This window comes from Spinacia oleracea, chromosome 6, assembly GCF_020520425.1.
Source record: "Spinacia oleracea cultivar Varoflay chromosome 6, BTI_SOV_V1, whole genome shotgun sequence".
Classification (NCBI taxonomy): domain Eukaryota; kingdom Viridiplantae; phylum Streptophyta; class Magnoliopsida; order Caryophyllales; family Amaranthaceae; genus Spinacia; species Spinacia oleracea.
Window position 1 is genome coordinate 64,149,163 of NC_079492.1, and position 19,965 is coordinate 64,169,127.

At 34.4% G+C, this 19,965-nt stretch overlaps 1 protein-coding gene across 2 annotated transcripts; it reads right to left on the reverse strand.

Moving 5' to 3' along the window:
* Window positions 1-118: 118 nt before the first annotated feature.
* LOC110803744 (uncharacterized) lies at window positions 119-19,612 on the reverse strand. 2 transcript variants are annotated; one of them, XM_022009276.2, is made up of 10 exons: window positions 19,401-19,612; window positions 18,309-18,831; window positions 16,226-16,339; window positions 15,483-15,562; window positions 13,690-14,141; window positions 12,470-12,642; window positions 11,741-11,826; window positions 5,809-5,942; window positions 668-973; window positions 119-366 (listed from the first exon to the last, which is right to left on the reverse strand). In XM_022009276.2, the coding sequence occupies exons 2-10, from the start codon at window positions 18,657-18,659 to the stop codon at window positions 305-307; spliced, it is 1,758 nt and encodes a 585-aa protein (XP_021864968.2). In that variant the 5' UTR covers window positions 18,660-18,831; window positions 19,401-19,612; the 3' UTR covers window positions 119-304. The 2 variants fall into 2 exon arrangements, with proteins under 2 accessions (XP_021864968.2, XP_021864967.2); XM_022009275.2 differs by having other exon boundaries at window positions 119-377.
* Window positions 19,613-19,965: the final 353 nt, after the last annotated feature.

Consider the following 19,965-nt stretch of genomic DNA (forward strand, 5'->3'; position numbering starts at 1 on the left):
AACCAAATAAAGCCAAAAAGTTTCAATCGTACCATGCACATATCAGCAAAGGAGACCACCTCTAGGAAACTTGAGGTTGTTCCTTCACTGTTATTTGAGTTATGATGGGAGTTTAAAGTAAAGGAATGAAGTGCAGAAAGCCTTGACTAATAAATATACTTTCTTATGATGACAAGATTACCATTTCCTAACAAAATTAGAGAAAAAACCTACAGAATATTTCATGTGCGTAGACAAAAATGACAACAGCATCTTATCAGGCTCGGCCTCGGATTCCTGCTCTTTCAAGTACGTATGAACCTTCCTAACATATTGCATCTCTTGCCCGTAAAAATGCGATGCGCAAGCTGCCTTGTATGTCATCAGCTGCAAGTCACCTAAGAAATCAGAAGTTTCAGATATCACAGACAGGCAAAATTGCCAACTTTACTATGAATAAAACCATTAACAAAAGGCAATATCACAGACATAGGCAAAATTAACTAGTATGGGCAAAATTATTTCACTAAGACGGGTTCTCACAATCCATTTCACACATTAATAAATGTTGCAAAATCCACCCTTCCTATTGATGGTTAAGAAAGTTCCACCTTCCACAAAATGACTCTGCTTTTACGAAATATGACACATAAATTTCGCAGACACCTAAGGAAATTTTAGGCGATACCTTCTTCCATTTCCGATGCCAGTATATGCTTGCTAAAATGTCGGTTTAACCACCATTTACATCGAAATTTCCAAGCCTTCCCAGACATGCCCTCCACCAATGAGGCAGGTGTCCTACAGAACCGAGTAGTATGCAAATTCCCACTCTTAACTTGCTCCCCATCCACACACATTGACATTCTGTCTTCTTCACAATGTGAAAGTTTAGGCAAACACAACGCAAATTCCCTCCACGAAGTGTGATCTCCATATGTTGCATCCAAGTGAAGAGCAATCATCTCCACTAGACGTTCAGTAGCATATTCTCCTGAAAAATTAAAAGAAGAAACCCAATGACAAACTTCCCAAAGTATACAAGAAAACTGCAAGTCTGCAACAGACATCTAAGTTTCATTCAATTATCAAAGCTTCACTAGAATTTTCCAGTTTAGTAGCTTCCATTTGGATTGGTGTTAAACAGGCTTTAGAAAATAAGGGTCGGTGAGGGTAAACAGAGAAGAAAAAAGACGAAAAACGCAAACATACAAGGCAAATAGTAATTTCTTATTCAATCAGAATATGAGCAGCTTGTAATCAATCACCATCGGTCCAATTAAATCTGGTTCACCTGCCTAAAATGGCATTTGAAATCCAAGCACTACTATGACAATTGTATAGCTCAAAAAGGAAAAAGAAAGGAAAGAAAACAAGATCTTAATTGTTAGGCTAGGGATTGAAAACCGTAAGCTGGAAAGCAATGCAAATCAAGCCGAATCAGCCATTCCCACAATACAACAGAACATAATACAGCAACATGTTTAAAATTTTGTAAGCCCGGTAGAACTGTTGGACTTTCAACAAAATCCCCAAGTCCCAACTAGTCAAATGAGTTTTTTCCCCTTAATCCATTATATTTGAATATCGAGCCACATATTCCTACTGAACGAATCTCCTATTAGTAGAAACACTCAAAACTAGCTTTGAAGAGCCAGTTGAAGAATCAGAGGAATGAAAACTGACCAATAACTACACATCTGTCCAACTCACAAGAGAGCTGCTGACAAGAATTGCACACCTCACGTACTATTCTTTCTGACAAAGATGAAATATAGCATACAACCTATCTCTATATTCAAACCCATATGATTGATGAAATATTCATCTACTCCAATACCAATAAAGAAACATGGAGCTGAATCCAAACTGTTTTGAGTATCATACTGGACCTTTTCTCAAAAATCACACAATAAAATCAGTGAGGGTAAAATGAGACCCCCCACTCACACTCTTGTAAAAGAAAATAGCCCACAATCCATAACAATGATAAAATATACCCCACTACACAATACCCATCACACAATAAAGTAAGAAATCAGTTAAATTGCCTAAAACCCAGTGCCGGTCAAAGTGTTGGAAGTAAAATGGGCCAGAGGAAGTAATTAATACTCTTGATCACAGCTAGGGGTGTAAGTGGATTGAGAAAAGTCCAATGTCCAATCCAGTCCAATCAAAACTTGTCGGACTGGATCAGACATGAAAAATTTTGGATCGGATTCAGACTCAAATTACCAAGTCCAATTATTTTTGGACTGGACTTGGACTCAACCCTTTGGAGTCCAAAAATCCAATTAAGTCCAAAGTTTTAAGATTTTATTTATAGATAAACATATGTAATTTGAAAACTATTGTGAAATATGTGATTTTTGGGCTTTTATTTACTATGTGCAACGAAAAACAATCAAATATTACACTCCATTTAAAGCCCATAACCCAAAAATATTCTATCCACCTTTTTCTCTTTCGCTTTCTCTCGTCGGCTGTGATGGTTGATTATTGAGCTTTATTATTTTAAAACTTTGTTTTTTTTAAAGAACTGAAACCTTTTTTGTCTAAGTAATTAGATGCGTAGGACATATTGTTATTTGCAATTTATCTATTGTTAATGGCTATTTATTTTCCCTTTATGGAAGAGTGACTTGTAGTTATAGGTGTTAAAACATTTCATACCCAATTTTTAATACTCGTACATTTTATTTTATGTGTCAGAAAAATTAGTTGGTAACAGTATTATTTGCATTTATGTTCAAACCATTTGAGTTTAACTTTTTTTTTTAAAAAAAAAAAATTGGATCGGATTGGACTGGATTCGGACTCAAGAATTTTTTATGGATCGGACTCAAAAAAAAGTTTGGACAGGACTCAGACTCAAATATCCGAGTCCAATTTTTTTTTGATTGGATTTGGACTTGGCAAACTCCAATCCAGTCCATCCAATTTACACCCCTAATCACAGCATCAACAAGAAACCAAGTAGGAGGAGAGATGTAGACTGAAGCCTAAAACATTGGTTTCTGACTTTCTGTAGTGCAAAGAAGAGAAAACAAAGGGTGAAATGCCACCCATTTAGGGAAGAATGTATAGCAAAAAAAGCAAGAGTTATTCAGCTCAATTACTCCCTCCGCAAGTTATTCTAGCAACCTAAACTCATCCGATCTCTATTTATTTATCTTAACTTATTCCACGCACTTAACATATCTGAACTTCTTAACCTTGAAACCGAGCCTCAATGTAACTAATCAAAGCTCACTAGTAACTTAACTGAACTGAATCTTTATTTTTATGGTGAAACTGATGCACCCTAACTTCACAATTGACTTTCTTTTTATGAATACACTCCGTAACCATTGTGATTTCGCTATACTTGTGAAGAAAGGCAACACAATCAGAGCAGGCGAATAGGACTGAAATATGAACTAGTTTACGTAAGAACAACCAGAGAGCTCGGTCAAAACTAAACAAATTTCAGTGGTTAAGAATTTCAAAAGAAAACCAATGAACTTTTTAACTCAGATTAAAAAAACCTCGAGCTCAAACATACAGTGTCCAACTCAATTATATTCACGACTACATACTATGCATAAAAAACTTACATATAGATATTTTGAGTTCCTCCAGGTGACTAAATATGAACTTATCTACTTAAGAACACCAACAAGCTTGGTCAAAACTAAACAAATTTTCAGTCGTTAAGAATTCAAAAGAAAACGAATAAACTTTTTTTAACTCAGATAAAAAAAAACCTCGAACTCAAACATCAGAGTATCAATTCTGTCCAACTCGTTATGTTCATGGGTTGACTATATACTATATTACCATGCATAAAAGTTTTACATATAAATATCATGTTTTACTCCAGGTGTGTGCTTCTGCTCTCCATGCATTCAACTAGTAGAATTTTTCGATCCTGGATAAGTATTATAACACAGTTTTTTCAACATAATTCCTATTTCATACTCTCTTATCATATAACTGTATTGGTGAAAATACATTCAGAATTAATTAAAGCCTGTGAAAGTGCAAACAAAGCCCAAAATGTACCCGTTATAAGAGACCAGTGATTGAAGCCTAGAACGAACTAAGTATAGCTCGACTAATGCTTTTAATTTGTTTCAAGTTCAATAAAAGTTCAATAAGCGAACATGAATAACGCCCTACTCCTGCAGCATAAGAAACTTAGTGGTCTAGTGCCTTAATATGTTTTGTTCGTGGCTATTGCCTTTTTGTTGTGTTTGGTGTCGCCTCTGATCTGCTGACCAGATTAGGCCCTTGCGTGCAGTGGCGGATCCAGGATTCAAAACTTGGTAGGTCACCTTTTAATACGCTCTTTAAAAAAAGCCAAAGTCTTTCCTCAATTTTAGATACTACTCCTATAAATCCAAATAACGTGGAACTTGTTATATCATACTATGTGCTCTGTATGACCTAAAGTAGCATCAATATAGATATAATAATGTGCATTTCACATTCGAATGTAAGACAATGAACGAATTACCTATAATATAATTCAACTTTATATATTCACCACAATTACAACTAGCAAATACATTAAATAATACTTCGTACATAGTACATGTTTACTAAAAAAATGAGTTTACTAACAAAACTAATCACCTTTTACTTTTTGCAGCATTGATAAATTCGTCTTCATAAGCATAATTTTTATTTTTGAATAACCATTAATATAATAAAAACTAAAATGAGAAAGGCATAAAAGAATGGGGATACTTTAACAGTTTAACAACAACGCATATGAAATAAAGAAGGAAAACAAAACAAGGGCCAGCAAAAGGAAAACAAAACAAGGGCCAGCAGTGCTGCAGTATCAATTAGAGGAAGGGAAAAAACGTGAAAAAGGTAAAATTAAGTTTGATGGGATTCGAACCCGGATAAATGGTGACGAGAAGTTCAGCATGAAGGGCAGGAACCAGTGAGACAACTTACACTTTATGATACGAAGGGCACATAATATTTTCTTATACTGTTTTTTCAATATTGTTTTTTGGGAATAGTGGGTCCTGTGACCCACTATGCCCTGCAGTAGCTCCGCCACTGCTTGCGTGTATGTAGTTTGTATACATTGCTTATTTAGTTTAAATTATTAAACTTCTGTTTTTTTTTTAAAAAAGATCCCCGTACTTCTTACTCCCTTCGTTCCACAATACTCGCAAGTCGCAACAATTAACCAGGCACATAGTTTACGAGGAGAGTTGAATATTCAAGGAAATGAATAAACTAAGTTGCAAGTGGATGAGTGAGGGTATTTTTTTATTGTTTTACAAGGACAATGGATACTTTACTTTTGTTGGTTTTTGAGTTTTCGCTTCTATTTTGAGTGAAGGATTGTTAATGGTGGAGAAATTGAGTTTTGAAAAGGACAGGTGGGGGATGAAGAGGAGAGTGAAGAGATTAACCATGGGTATTAAAAGATAGCTTAAACAGATTTTTTAGCAAAAAATCATAATTAATGTCACGTTTAAGAAATTTAAGAAACTCAAGGATACCATTGAGAAAATCCCTTGTTTTTAATGTATATTTTCAAAATATAAAATTTCTAGTGATAAATAATTAGTAATGGTCAAAGATTGGTACTGATAAGCGTGAAAATAAAAACAGGGCATCTATTGTGAAACGGATGTAGTACGACTACAAAACACCACCTTTGACCAATGATATAAGAGACACATATTATCAACAAGTAGAAGTATGGACGAGCAAATATCAAGTTCCAAAATTCAACACCTTTTGAATTTCGACAATAAATTTTAAGCATATATAAGATTCGAAGATATGTAAGAGCAAATATCAAGTTCCAAAAATCAACACCTTTTTGATGCAAGTCCATGAGTCTTGCTAGAGAATGCCTACATGTGGGATCCTTCTTCATAACATCCTCAAAACATGCAGAGAGTTCATCATAATTATTCGCATCAAAGCACTCCCAAAGACGAGCTTTTAATCTGCCAAAGTATAAAAAACAAAAGTTTGCATTAATTAATTTATATTGATCACCTTACAGTTTGATAATGTTTCAGGGAATCAACCATGTACATCTACTGATAATTGATACTTGTGCACAATTGTTTACGGACACATTTTTGATATCTTGATTTGATCTGTTAAATTTAAATTGTACCAGAACATACAATAGCTTAAGTTAGTGTCAAAAGGACTCACAAAAACAGTCTCATAGTTTCTTCCAAAACAAAACTTTAGTACAATTTCAACGTATCATCTTTTACTATTCCTGCCCTAGCAGTAGGATCCCCCACTTTTAAACATGAATCCATTCCTTTCTAACCACAAAGTAGTGAAGCATGCAGAAAGACAACATTCCTAAAACTCACAAGCATACTTGTTGAAGAGATTATGAGTAGAAGGCAATGTTTCTCAAGAGTACATGATAAATCAGCATCTCAGACACAAGCTCAATGTGCTTGTATTAAACAATGAATCACCGTTCTATGGATTACTGGATCAGTACAAGGAAACTGTACCTAATACTAGAGAAAAAGAAGAGCGGTGAAGAAATGCAGAACAGAGAAACAGTATGTATGAAAAGTGCTTAAAAATTAACATGGACTTTACAGCTTTTTTGGTATATTTTTTTGTTAAAGAAAGGAAAACAAAGTGATGGGAAAACACGAGGAGAGAAGGGAAAAGAAAGGAACTATACTTTCAAGTTTGGTATAATGAATTGGAAGGAAATCAAGGAACTGAAGGAAATACACCGAAAGAAAATTTTGACGCCACATTGAGGGTGACAACTGACAACATTTTAGTGATGCTATCCACTCAATTCCTTCTGTTTTGCGAGGAATGAAGAGAGACCATTTTACATAGGGGCTTCCTTTCCGCTTCCCTTCCATTTCTACCAAATCCAATGTGGCTTTTAACACCAATCATGGGACGTGTCTCTTTCCTTTATCTTCCTTTTATTCCACCATTATCTCCCTACCAAACCACACTGCCTTTTCCCTATTTCTATTTCCAATATTCTCGTTTCACATCTATTCTAATATTTAATAACAGGGATATTTAAAGGCCATCTAGAGTGCCACGTACCCCCTTTTGTTTTTCTTCTTTACCTTTCTCCTCCTCTGTTTTTCACTCCCTTCTTCCTCTCTTCGGCAACCCATCTCTCAAACGACACACCTTTTCCGATTTTAACTCCCTGTCCTTTTTATCCTTCATTCTTTCCCCTCTCCCACGTAGTTGATTTCAAAAACTACTCTCATCAAATTCAGTCTCCCTCATGTATTCCTCTTCCTACATCTTCGATTTTCCAAAATTCCTCAAAATGTCAGATCTCATCTCGCTGATCCGTGGTTTGTTTTCTGGCCCTTAGAATTGCTATACAGTAATAGATTTTGATAAAATTCCATTCTCGGTTTGATTACATATTTTATCTTTGGATTGTAATTGCAAATATAATGTTGTTGTTGTTGTTGTTGTAGATGTAGATGTATGAAAAAAGATGAATAAAAGAAAAGGATAATGCAAGAAAGAAGAATTCGGTATTTCTTTCACCATTGAAGAACAAGGACATAATGGTATTGTATTTTTAATAATTTGTTTCCCTTGTGTTGTTATGGAATTTGGCCTACTTATTTTGGGCGGATTTTAATGGGAAAAGATTGTGGTTGTTTTGGTTATTTAAAATTTTAGATGATTTTACATTAATTTACGGTATAATTTCGAGAAGAATTTCTAATCCTGTGTAATTCTTGAACTTTTTCAGGGTACATATCATTTTTCAGGATCAATTTGCAATATTGGGTAATACTTTGTTCTATTGATTGCTTTGGTGTCTGTTAGAAATTTACGAAAATTAGTTTGTTTGGACAGATTTTAATCATAAAGATTGGGTTTAATTGCAATCAGTTATGAAATTGTGGTGTTTTCCCTGTTGGGATTTTAGAATACTTTCATAAATTCATAATATAATTTCAAGATTAATTTTCTACTGAGTACTCCCCCCGTCCCAGATTAGTTGTTACACTTACCTTTGCACAAAGTTTTAGGTGATAAGTGGTTGTTTGGTTATCAATTGTTATTTTATTGAAAAAGTAGATATGATAGGAGTTAGTGGGGTATTTTTTTAATTGAATGAGAGAGGGTGTGGGGACAAAAAACAATTTAGTGGGAAGAGAGAGACAATATAATAATTGTGGGATCATTCCTAATTTAGAAGTGTAACAACTAATCTGGGACGGCCGAAAAAAGAAAGTGTAACAACTAATCTGGGACGGAGGGAGTAATTCTTTTGTATTTTGAAGAACTTTTTAGGGTATACACTACAAATTGCTAATCACTATGTATCGAATTCATTTTTGAGAGAAACAATGGTGTAAGATCAGAGTTGGATAAAGAACATGTACTTTGATTCTTGATAAACACAAACTCAATTGTGATGTTAATTTTACTCTGACTTTGATGGTTCAATCATGTGGCCTTTCCATTGTCCTTTACAAAGATAATAGCAATATAACACTTTTTACCCCTGGTCCTATCCTATTGCTATGTGTTTACCACTTTACCCTACTTCGTATATGTGTATGCAAGCAAGTTCAGCATGTACAAGAAATTGTATTTGAAGCTATGAAAGTATATCAGACAACTTTTATATCTATGTGTAACATCTACAATTCTATACTACTTTAATAACAGGAAGTTTTAAGTGCCACATGTCTTCCAATCACACACTTTCCGCTGCAAAAAAAACAATGACCTGCTAAAAATTGCTGGTTCGGATGCTTTGCATTCTTGCAGTTTGTGAACTGTTAGGGTAAAAAGTTTTGTTGTTATGTATGTTATACTCTGAACTCATCTGCACGGTGTTAGTAATGAAGAATTGAAGACCAACCCTACTGATAATAATCTGTTCCTAATAATTCGATAAAAAATACAGTCTAAATTGATTAATTAGATATTGTCTTACATAATGCACTAATAGGCAACCAAGAACCTTTTATTGAAACTCTTATTTTAGTAGGTCATCTGCTTTAGAAAGAAAGGACTAATCTATTGTTCCAAAATGACCAATAATGTATTACTTCATGTGTTCACTTTGCAGGGGAGTTTTCAATCTATAATATATATAGATTCTAATCCTTTAGTTTCTAGCCAATAAGTTAACTTTCTAGATAGATTGAAGATCCAATGTTCTGTATACTAGCATCTCAATATCTATTACGTTTTTTGTCATTCTCTTTTGTCAAAACACATGAAAGATTACATTGGAAGAGTCTATACTATGAATGCGAGATAACTCAATTTCGACTCTGAAAGTTGTATGATTGCCAGGTTGATGACTTTCCTCATTTCTGTGCTTAGTTATGTCTATAACTGATACTGTTAATAGAAGTATGTCTTCTAATTATTAAGTACATAATTGTAGATTCCTGGATTGATTTTACTGATTACCTCGATTCTTTTAAACTATAATATCACTTACCTTAATGTAATGTCCATATAAGACTTCTTGTAACTTGCATGGTATCCAAGTCCTATTTCTTTTTAAAGATGAACCCCGATTGATCAAGAGTATCCAATCAACTAGATGAGGAGAGAGAGTATATATATATATATATATATATATATATATATATATATATATATATATATATATATATATATTCATGGCTTCGTCGATCACTTTGACTAATTGGATAAACTCATAAACTACAAAGCTAAACTGCTGCTGAAAGTCATGCATGGGAAGGTGATTTGCTGCAGAAGTGTAATTCAGACAAGGATAGCAAGTTAATATAATGAAAGAATAAACCTGGAGGACTCATGTTCACATCCAGTTGTTATGCAACACAAAATTTATCCTTAGCCTAATCTTTCCAGGTCGTTCCAACAGTATAGAATGGTGCAATTTGTCTTTATTTAGGAAGAAATTATGTTGCTTCATGCAGGTTAAACTATACCCTTCAAGCATCTCTCAATACTGCTCCTTATTATCCAAAAGAGCTTCAGCCTATATCATTGGCATGGCTTCCTACTCAGCTTTTGGTAGTTTCTTTCATGTTTAACATACTTGCATTATTATATGATTAACTCTCGGTGAACTAATCATGTCGAAGTAGTTTCATAAACTTTGTTCATAAAGTACACACCTCAATACAAATGGCTAATGGATGAGCAACCTAAGGTGAACAGGACGGAAATCGGGCTCATTTTTGTAATGCATTGCCCAATGTATAGTAGTTATGTCCATCATTACATGGAGAAAGCATGAGAGTATTGTGTGAAGCATACTTTGTCAAATACAAGGTTGGTGTCGTGTTTGTTGGTCATCCATCCAGTTGGAACTTTCTAACAAAGAAACATACCCGAAAGGCAAATGAAGTAGAGTGCCTTGGCAAGAAACAAATCATCTGCATCTACAGGCTCGGAAATGATGTTTTACTTTTTTGTTTTTCTTTTATTACACCTTCTCTTGCTCCCTTTCTGCTTTTTCGGCGGTTCACTGTTTCACTCAACCGTTGCCATTGTCCCCTCCTCTTCCCTTTTCCAGTTTAACCATATCGGTGTATACTTGTATCAATGAATTAAAATCATTATTTGTTCTGTTTCAGTAACAACCTCGCAATTTCTCTCTCATCCAATCTCCTTCCCTTCCGCCATACATCTTAATCACCTTTTGAAATCCAAACCTATCAACCGATCCGCCTATCGCTCGATATTATTTAGACATTTTTCACCAAGGTTGTGATTCCTCTTTTCCTGTTTGATTTTTGTTGAAATTATTTTTATATTATTCTTTTTTTTTAGTATGTATTTTCTGCAATAATTTCATGATTAAATTGCGTATAAAACGTCAATTGAAAATTTATTTTACTCCATTAACCCTTCATACCCATATTGAATTCAGGTTCAATTGTTATTTTTTTGGGTGCATAGGTTCATTTACCTAAGGCTGCGTTCTATTCAACTGATTTTCACTTATTTTTTCTGAACTTATCTTATCTGAACTTAACTGAACTTAACTGAACTTATCTGAACTTATTAAAACTTATCAAAACTTATTTTAGTTATAAGTTGTACTTGGTCAACCCTTATTTTTCCTAAACTTATCTTATCTGAACTTATCCGAACTTAACTGAACTTATCTGAACTTATCTGAACTTATTTTTCCTGAAATAAGTGGAAATAAGGTGAACAGAACAGGGCCTAATTGTAATTAAAGATTGAGGTAATTTCGACATTATGTTAAAAATCATTTGGATTTTATAATCAATTAATATTTGACCCATTTTGCGAGGAGAGTATGGCATACCATTAAATATAATTGAATTACTTTGTTATCAACTGGTGCCTGACTATTTATTTTGTGAATGTATAATTTAATACTTCATAATTTAATTCAATTTACATAACAATAATCACTACACTATTTGTTTTGTCTCAAATTTTAGTGAATTTGTTATCTTTTTCGTTCGTGTGGACTACAATCACTACACTATTATGTTATGTTTTTTTCCAAGACATTTTGACGATTTACATCTTAATATCCACATTCACACAATTATAATCTTACTTCTTAACTTATATTAACCTCTTCCTTTTCTAAGAAGCACAAAATGGATATAAATATAATCTTATGATCATTATGATGACATAAAATAACTTTAAAAGCAACACGAAAGTCGTGCATAGCACGGGGTTAAAACTAGTTTCTGTTTCATTGTATATTTTATCAACAAGCATTTGTATGCTACACATCTTATTCAAGGGGCAAGATCGTTACCTAAAAGAAAGAATTGAGCTTGACTCATTGCATGACTGCTCAACAATAGCTAAGGCTTCCTTACCATGGCCACCAAGGAGCAACAACTGCCAAAAGGAATTTAAATTTTCTTAAAACAATTGCAATAAACGAACACAAGATACCCAGCAATTTCTATCAACAAAACAGCGATTGCGGATAGCACATTAGCCGAAACAGAAAGCAAAGGAAGAATAACGGAAAATAGATTTTTGGTGAGACCACGCCAATGTTTCTCAGTAACAAAAAAAATATGCAGCTATGTCATGCCAACACCATTTACTAATCACAAATATCAAAACATTCTGCACACACCAGACCATAACCAACAGGCTTATGCTGCCAGTATGGTTACGGGACTGGTCATTTCAAAGCTCAAGTAACCTAATTGTTGAACTCATCTGTTGATGTGTGTAATAACACATTTGTTGCCTCAATCACCACCACAATGAGTTGTAAAATTCTTGATGAAACAATTTTCACATCATAGGAATGTAATTAATATTGGAGCTTCTAAAAATTAAAATAGAATTTACTACTTTCACTTCCATTGTCGAGTTCATTTTACTGTTGACTAACATAATTATCCAACTTCACTAATGATGAACTCAGATATTGTATAGAGGATTCAAGGAATGTAGAGAGAGAATTCAAATTATCGTAAACAAATTCTACACATTTCTTAAGTCTAAAGATTAAACAATAAAGTACCTGTACTGAAGGAAGTAATGCTGCCTCTGAGATTGGAGGCGGGGACTGAAGAGCAAGCTTTAGAAACTTTAAAGCTTCCTTGTAATGATCACCAAAAAGCTGTCTACGAGAAGAGAGGATGTCCATAAAATTATCTGAAGAAGGCACTCTTACGGGCAACAATGATTGCATGCCTGTTTTAACAAAATAAGGTCCAGTACAAGAGTTTAAGTGAGAGACTGCACCAGCAAGTTATTAGGGCTTGCTACTCCATAACAAACTCACAATGAAAGGGCACATTTCATAAACCAGATGGTAAAATAAAACGCTAAAATAAAACAGTTGGTTCTTAAGAGAGGCCAACAGTTAATCAAAATCAGAACTGGTGATTAAGCAACCAAAATCACCTGACTAATAGTTTCGAATTAAAAAGTCATAAAAATATGCTAAAAAATGAGCATAACACATCCTTAGCCCCAAACTCTGTTAACTTCTATTTCCCTCTCCTCCTTCATCCCCCGGCAATTGTAAATTTGTAACTGCCTACACCACCTATCATAAGAAAAGAACATAAACACATCCTTAGCTCCAACCCTCTGTTAACATCTATTTCAGATCATCATTGCCTAGTTTCCCAAGTTTTAAAAACTTTGCTAGTTTTGTTTTCAAGCATACATACTACATTACATGAAACCTATGTGCAGATAAATCTTTCATATGCACAAAGTTATCTAGGAATATGAACATGCTTATTCCTATCCTCGGAGCTGCAAGCAATTTGTACACTGTTCCAGCATGTAAGCATTAATGCTTAATCACAATAGAAGAACAATAGAACTAGACAAGCACTGCATTTCAGCTGCTTAAATGTTGTTGAGAAATAAAATTACAAATAGCAAGGTGTTAACCTTTTTTAGCACATGTCAATGCATCAGCTAATCCACAAAGGGCAGAACAAACTATCAAAAATCTTGCAATTGTGATTTGCAAGCTAGAGCTTTTTGACAGAAATAGCAAGACATTCAAAACTTCGTCGATTTACCATTTAATATTAAAAATCATGATAGACCAAATAAATAATCTTCCAGGATCCAGCAGTAATTATGGACTGAACTATTGGAGACCATAAATTTACTAGAAACACAACGAGAAACAACCATTCTTAAGAAAGAAATCCAGGAGAGGGGTGGAAAACTGAAAGGTGAGGAAAGATGAAACAAAGAAACTAGAATAAAACTCACTGTGTACATTATAGGCAGAAGAACAATGAAATTGATCATAACCATGTTGACTTGAGCCATCAATTTCTACACTTAACTCTTCAGATTTCATATAAAAATCTTGTGACTGGGATTTCTTGATATTCTTAACTGGCTTTATCCCAGATACTTCCCCATCTAGCCTTATATTGGCATTTGCACAAGTGTCCTTGTCATTCACAACAGATGTCTCCGAATAATAGTGCAAGTTTGAAAATGTCTCATAAACACTGGCTGCTTCCTCTCCCTTCAGGTTATCTATTTCCTTAGAGGAGTTGGTTTTCATTGTCTCCGACTCCATAGGCATGCAAGACTCTTCTACGTTTCCCAGCCGCATCTCATTTGGTAGCTCGGAATACCACAACTCATAATTGGTCAAACCCATTACCAGATTAGACTTTTGGTCTCTTGCGGATTCATATTCCTGCTGAAGACTACAGGAATAACCAATAAAATAACACGGAATAAAAATAAAAATAAAAGTTAATTTAACAGATGTATGAAAAATTGTATCCTTCTGCATAAAGCTCGAAGAGAAGTACAAATGGCAATGGCAGTCATATTAAACCTTCATATGGTCTGCTAGAGGATACTACATAGCCATAAGCATCATAATTCAATTGATAAAATATCAACAATTACACATCTTGTATACACTCAAGCTTCAACATCCAAAGGAAAGGCTGATACATTTTCGATATCATTTCTCAGCCAAAAATATAAACTAGCTTATGATTCCGTGCTATGCATAAGGAGTCATGTTGACAAAAGAGAAATAATAAGAGAGATGAGGAAAACTCAACTTCGATTGTTCTTCGTATAAGAAAGGGACTCTGAGATTATTTTTCTTCTTTGGGGTTTACATTAAAAAATTAATTTAGATTGTAAAATCAGGAAAGATTGGTAATATTTCTCTCATAATTTCTTAACAAGTCTTGAAATTGGTTTACTACTTATCCATAATATATCTAATAAATAAAAAGCATCAATTCTACCAACATATTCATGGTGGATTGGTGGGGATCACAACTCCATATTCAAGGGGGTTGTGGATTCAAATCATGACATGCATTATGTTTGTTGTTAGTGTATATTATCTCCATCTCAAAATAATTGCACCATTTTGACTTTCAAGTTGCCAACACACCAGTTTTACAATTAATTTCCTTAATTATCCATTAGTAAAAAATAAAAATAAAAAGTTAGGAAAAACTATACCGGAAGTAATCTAAGAATTATTATAGGAAAAATTGATTCTAATAATCCTACCTTTGGACAGTTTTCTTTTTTATTAATCCCACATATGAGTTTTATTTTAATAATCCAATCTTTTGGACCTATTCTCTTGTAATGGTCGTAACATGTAACCAATCCGTTGTAGCAGGTTACCTTGACACGTGTCTCTCTCCTTTTCGTCTAATTTTTTTTCCCGTCCTCATTTTTTTTCCTTTTCCTTCTTTCCTTCAAGTCGGCAAACCCTTCTCCTTTAAGGGTCCGACGACTTGACGAGGCATAATTGTTGGTGGATGAGCTTGTGGGGTAAACAACAACAACGGTAAGTTGGTAATTGGTAAAGGAGAAGGTCGAACGACAAGGTTTTAGAGCCACTATTACACAGAAACAGAAATAGCAACAACAACAAAACATTAGACCCAATTATGAAATTGAATCACGAAAACAACCATTTAATTGAACTTGTACATAGCAAATGTAATTTTTGTTTGTTTTGGATGCAAATTGTATTCAGTAGCTGTTGTGAATAAAGTAAAATGTACCTGTGCAAATTAACACGGGCAAAGTCATGGTTATTTCGTGCAAGACATAAAAGTATGTACTCCAACAGAACGGACCTGTCCTGTCAAAATATTACACAGTAAGAATCTACACATGTATAAAGAAAAAATAAAGCATGAACAAGACATATCACGTAAGATAGCAGAAGCCCCCGTCCAAAAATAAGAAGCTATGTATGCGTTTTTTTTTACCTGACAGGAAAAGCTACACAAAGACACAACTTTCCTCTGAGATGTTTCATTATATTAAACGAGAACAGGAAAGCTATTAGTTACTATTGTAGAGCTCAAAACCAATTAATACCTTTCCTAAAAATAAAATAAAAAGTAAAAAAAAGAAAACCAATTAAATACCAAGCTAGACAAAATTCTTCAAAAAGCAAGAGTGCAAATTTCTATCTTTTAAAAATGCTTCTGTATTACGCCAGAATGGAAAAAATCGCAGACGTGGTTTTGATCCCGGTAACGGTGGCATTGTCGCGAAAGTGGCTTGTAACGGATAAATGGAATGAATTGCAAGTAACGCGGTGTGAACTTCTTCAAAAAGTTATTATGACTAACCATTGGAGAAATAGAAAAGCTTATGAAAGAATTTGGAGCCTTAATTAGAGGCTCACCAGTCACCATTGGTGATGCTCTAAGAGAAATTAGAATAGGTTAAGTGATTTTTTAAAGGTGTCTTATTTCACTCTTCACACTTTATATGACATGATTTAAATCTATACCTTCAATGGCCGCTTCTTGGCAGACTTTATCTTTTCCTTCCACGTATCGTACAAGTGCTCAATCCTTGATGAGTCTGGATCACATTTCATATGTTGAAGAAGCTCCATTGCGACCTAAGATAACAAAGATATAGAATGCTTGTCAAAGAAGTTGCATAGTTCTTCCGTTCTTTTTTAGTTGACAAATTTATTTTATCACGTTTGTCAATACATTCAATCATTAATATCTTTAATTATCAATGAGTAAAAATTATAAAAAGTTGATATTATAAATCTATACAATGAGACGATTATAACAAAACCCCACATGACTATATTTTTTCTTAGTATATATCACAATTGATAATCAAAGTAGATTATATGAATAGTGTCAAAAGTCAAACTGTATCAACTGTAAAAGGACGAAGATGTATTATATTAGCAGTGAACAATTCTATTATCTGGAGTCTATAACACAAGGAATAACACCTTTTGCCAACAAAAGCTATGGTTAAAGAGTTAAAGAGTACTATAAAGATCCTGCCAATGACAAGGTGTCTAAGGAGATTAAAATCTATATAGACCTCCCTGTAGAAGATTTAAACTAGCTGAACAGTAGTCACTATGAAACACGAGGATTAATATTTCCAAGAGAAGTAATGGAAGGAAAAAGTAGAAGAAGAATGCAAGCATTAAAATAAAAGCAATACAACAACCTATATGGAGCATAAATCAAAAAATACAAATAGTATATTTAACAAAAGATAAAGATAAAGATTAAAACCAATGCAAGAAAAAATAAAGTATAAACAAATATGAGAATAATAGGGGTTGCAAGTTAAAGATACCGTCCATAGGACATATAGGATTGGCAAATTTGGTTATGGTCGTTATATTTCAGTTAAGAGTTTCCTGTGCAAAAAGATGGAAAATAGTGAGAAGGGAACCATATACTATGAACAGAGGAGTTCAGAGGGAGACAAATTATGAAGAAAATTATAAGTTTTATTTAGCCTTTAGATTAATAGTTGGGAGAGCAAGGTCGTGCCTTGGTCAAGTGTCTACTTGCTATCGCTAGATCATAGGTTCGATGATCCTTGGAAACAACCTCTTTATGAAAATAAGGGTAAGGTTGCTTAGATTTAGAACTTCCGCAGACCATGCTCTAAATAGCGAGAGATTTTGCATTGGATACGACCTTTATTAATAGTTGGGAGAGCATCAAGCCCGTCAAAAGCTTATTCCAGTACATAAAGACCCCCGAATAAATAGGAATGGTAGGAGGGAAAGGTGGAAGGGCAAGGGGAACTAGAAGAGAAGAAGGATGTTTGTTATGAAATTAATAGGTAGTTCTAGGATATGATTGTTTGTATCTTATTTATATTGTTCCATTTCATCCTACAAAAATCGAAACTTCCATGAATCTATTAGTCACATCACATGGTTATTTACGGTACAATACATTTTCATTAGAAAAGCAAATTTCCAACATTTCTCAAGTACAAATAGAGGGTAATTCAGGCCTGCGTTCTTTTCAAGATTTCAATGCCTTGGTCCAAAACACATCACCCAACAATACCGCCACTAGTAACCGCCACTAAAGCCACCACATGCATTGGTTCTTTGTAAACTAATTCCTACTATCAAATGATCAGAAGCCACTGCTCATGGTTTACTTAATTTGTGGGATCATGACCCACAGTCAATTCTTTTATGACTAGTTATTACAAATAATTATCACGCCTAATGAAGCTCTTGGTTAATAATTTACAAAAACACTTAGAATATAGCCTGTAGAGAAATTTCTGAGTCATTATTTAACTAAAATTTTACATGCGAGAGAGACTGGTATGTCACAAAAAAATGTGATCTATCTTGAGCCCCAATTTGAAATCCAAAAGGCAGCAATACAGGTATGTGTTTTTTGAAAAAAAAGATAGTTCAAGCCAAATCATAAAATTTTCCAGAAATGGCAAGTCACAAGAGCTGAATGGCCACCTCTGTCAGATATCTTACTCCCAATTAGAACCGATAGTCATTAGTCAAGCCATACTAGTACAGAAGAGAACAGGATAATGGAAACTAAAAGTCATTAAATGCATACCCAATACTTCATACGGTTGTTCTGAGGTGTTTTTTCTCTGCAAGTCCCTTTTAACAATGCACTTAGCACTCCACTAGCGTCCACCCAATTGTGTTGTGCCACAAGCTTACGGAGGAGGTACTGCAACCTCATGCGATTTTCACGGTATACATTCATTGAACCCACCCTGAGGGTATAAGAAGGTATGGTCAATAACATTGCTACTCTCTTGAAAGATCTCCTTCCCCTTAGAGGTTGACTACTTTTTGCTAGATGGATTGGTCTCGGTTTTTTGTCAAAGTCTTTATTTGCATCTGAAATATCAACTCCGTCTGATATATGCAGATAATCACCTTCAATTGCTTCCATCATGTGACCCACCTTATTAATTCCTGGTTTTGCAAAGATGTAATGAAAGAGATAAGCTCGAGCTTTTACGTCAAGCTTGGCTGAAGTGTCCCAGCTCAGACTTTTTTAAAAAATTTAATAAGAATTTCATAAGCTCCTGAAATCTCCCACATGATGCTTGCCCCATACACTACAACTGCAAACATCAAAATTTTAATTAGGCTTTGAGATGAAAATGACATGTTTAATATGCTCATTTAACAATCTCCAACTCTAAATATGAGCAAACAGAAAATACACACAACATTATTATGAGCTATGAGCACACAGATAAAAGTCATAAAACACATATCAGGTGCTGAGGTAAACTCATACATTCAACAAAAGAGTTTTTCATTTTCTTCAGCCAAAACCAAACTAAAAAACAGAATTCGAAGTCCTCAAGCTAATCTAAATGGCATCTAGTTCTACACCAAAACCTTGATATCAGCATCCATCCTCTGGAACCCAGTATAACAGTATTATAATAGTGGAAGATTGGTCAGGAACTATCGAGTACCGACCAGTTTGACCACAACTATTAAAAATAATTCTCCAAAAAATAATTCACAAAAAATCATTCTAATGTCTCAAATTTCACATTACAACTTAATACTCAGTAGTACTTAAAACTTAATAATTCCTTGTTTTTTTTTTCTTCATTCTGAAATTCGCAACCTACCATCAATCTACGAAGCACGGAAACGCCAAAAAATCACGACTTACCGTTTCCGAAACGTCCTGGAACGGGGAAATCGGCAAAGCGTTTCGGAACGCGCCGAAACCGTTTCAGAAAAATAGAGACGTGTTTGAAACTGAATTCATCCCGGAAACGAATAGGAAACGAGATTTCAATCTAATATTCACGTTTCGCAAGCAAACTTGCTGATTGTATGAAAGTTTTTCCGCCAGAAAACTGAAATTAGGTTGAAGAAGATCTCATAGCCTATATTCGAAACCGTGCTACAAATTTGGGCCTGGCCCAAGTAGACAAATGGAAATTAAATATTTATGGGTGTATTTGGTTCAGCCGCAATTTTTTGGCTGCCCTCGGGTACAGTCAAGCTGGCTGTACCCCTAATCAAACGACGTCGTGTGATGCGGGTACAGCCAGCGCTGGCTGTACCCCCCGAAAACGACGTCGTTCAGCATATTTTTATCCCCTTTCTGAGTTTCCTAAGTTTTCTAACTCTTTTTTTTTGTTTCTTCTTCTTCAAGTTGCGATATATCTTGTTCTTAGGGTTTATTTCGATTTTTTCTCTCCTATTTTCTCTCTCCTCTGTTTCCATGT

Coding starts and splice junctions, on each gene's coding strand:
- LOC110803744 (XM_022009275.2), bottom strand. CDS start 18,659: ATGATGGAAGCAATTGAAGGTGATTATCTGCATATATCAGACGGAGTT. Junction 5,943..11,740: donor AGCTCAATTCTTTCTTTTAG/GTAACGATCTTG, acceptor ATACTTTGGCAG/ATTAAAAGCTCGTCTTTGGG. Junction 378..667: donor GGCATCGGAAATGGAAGAAG/GTATCGCCTAAA, acceptor CTGATTTCTTAG/GTGACTTGCAGCTGATGACA.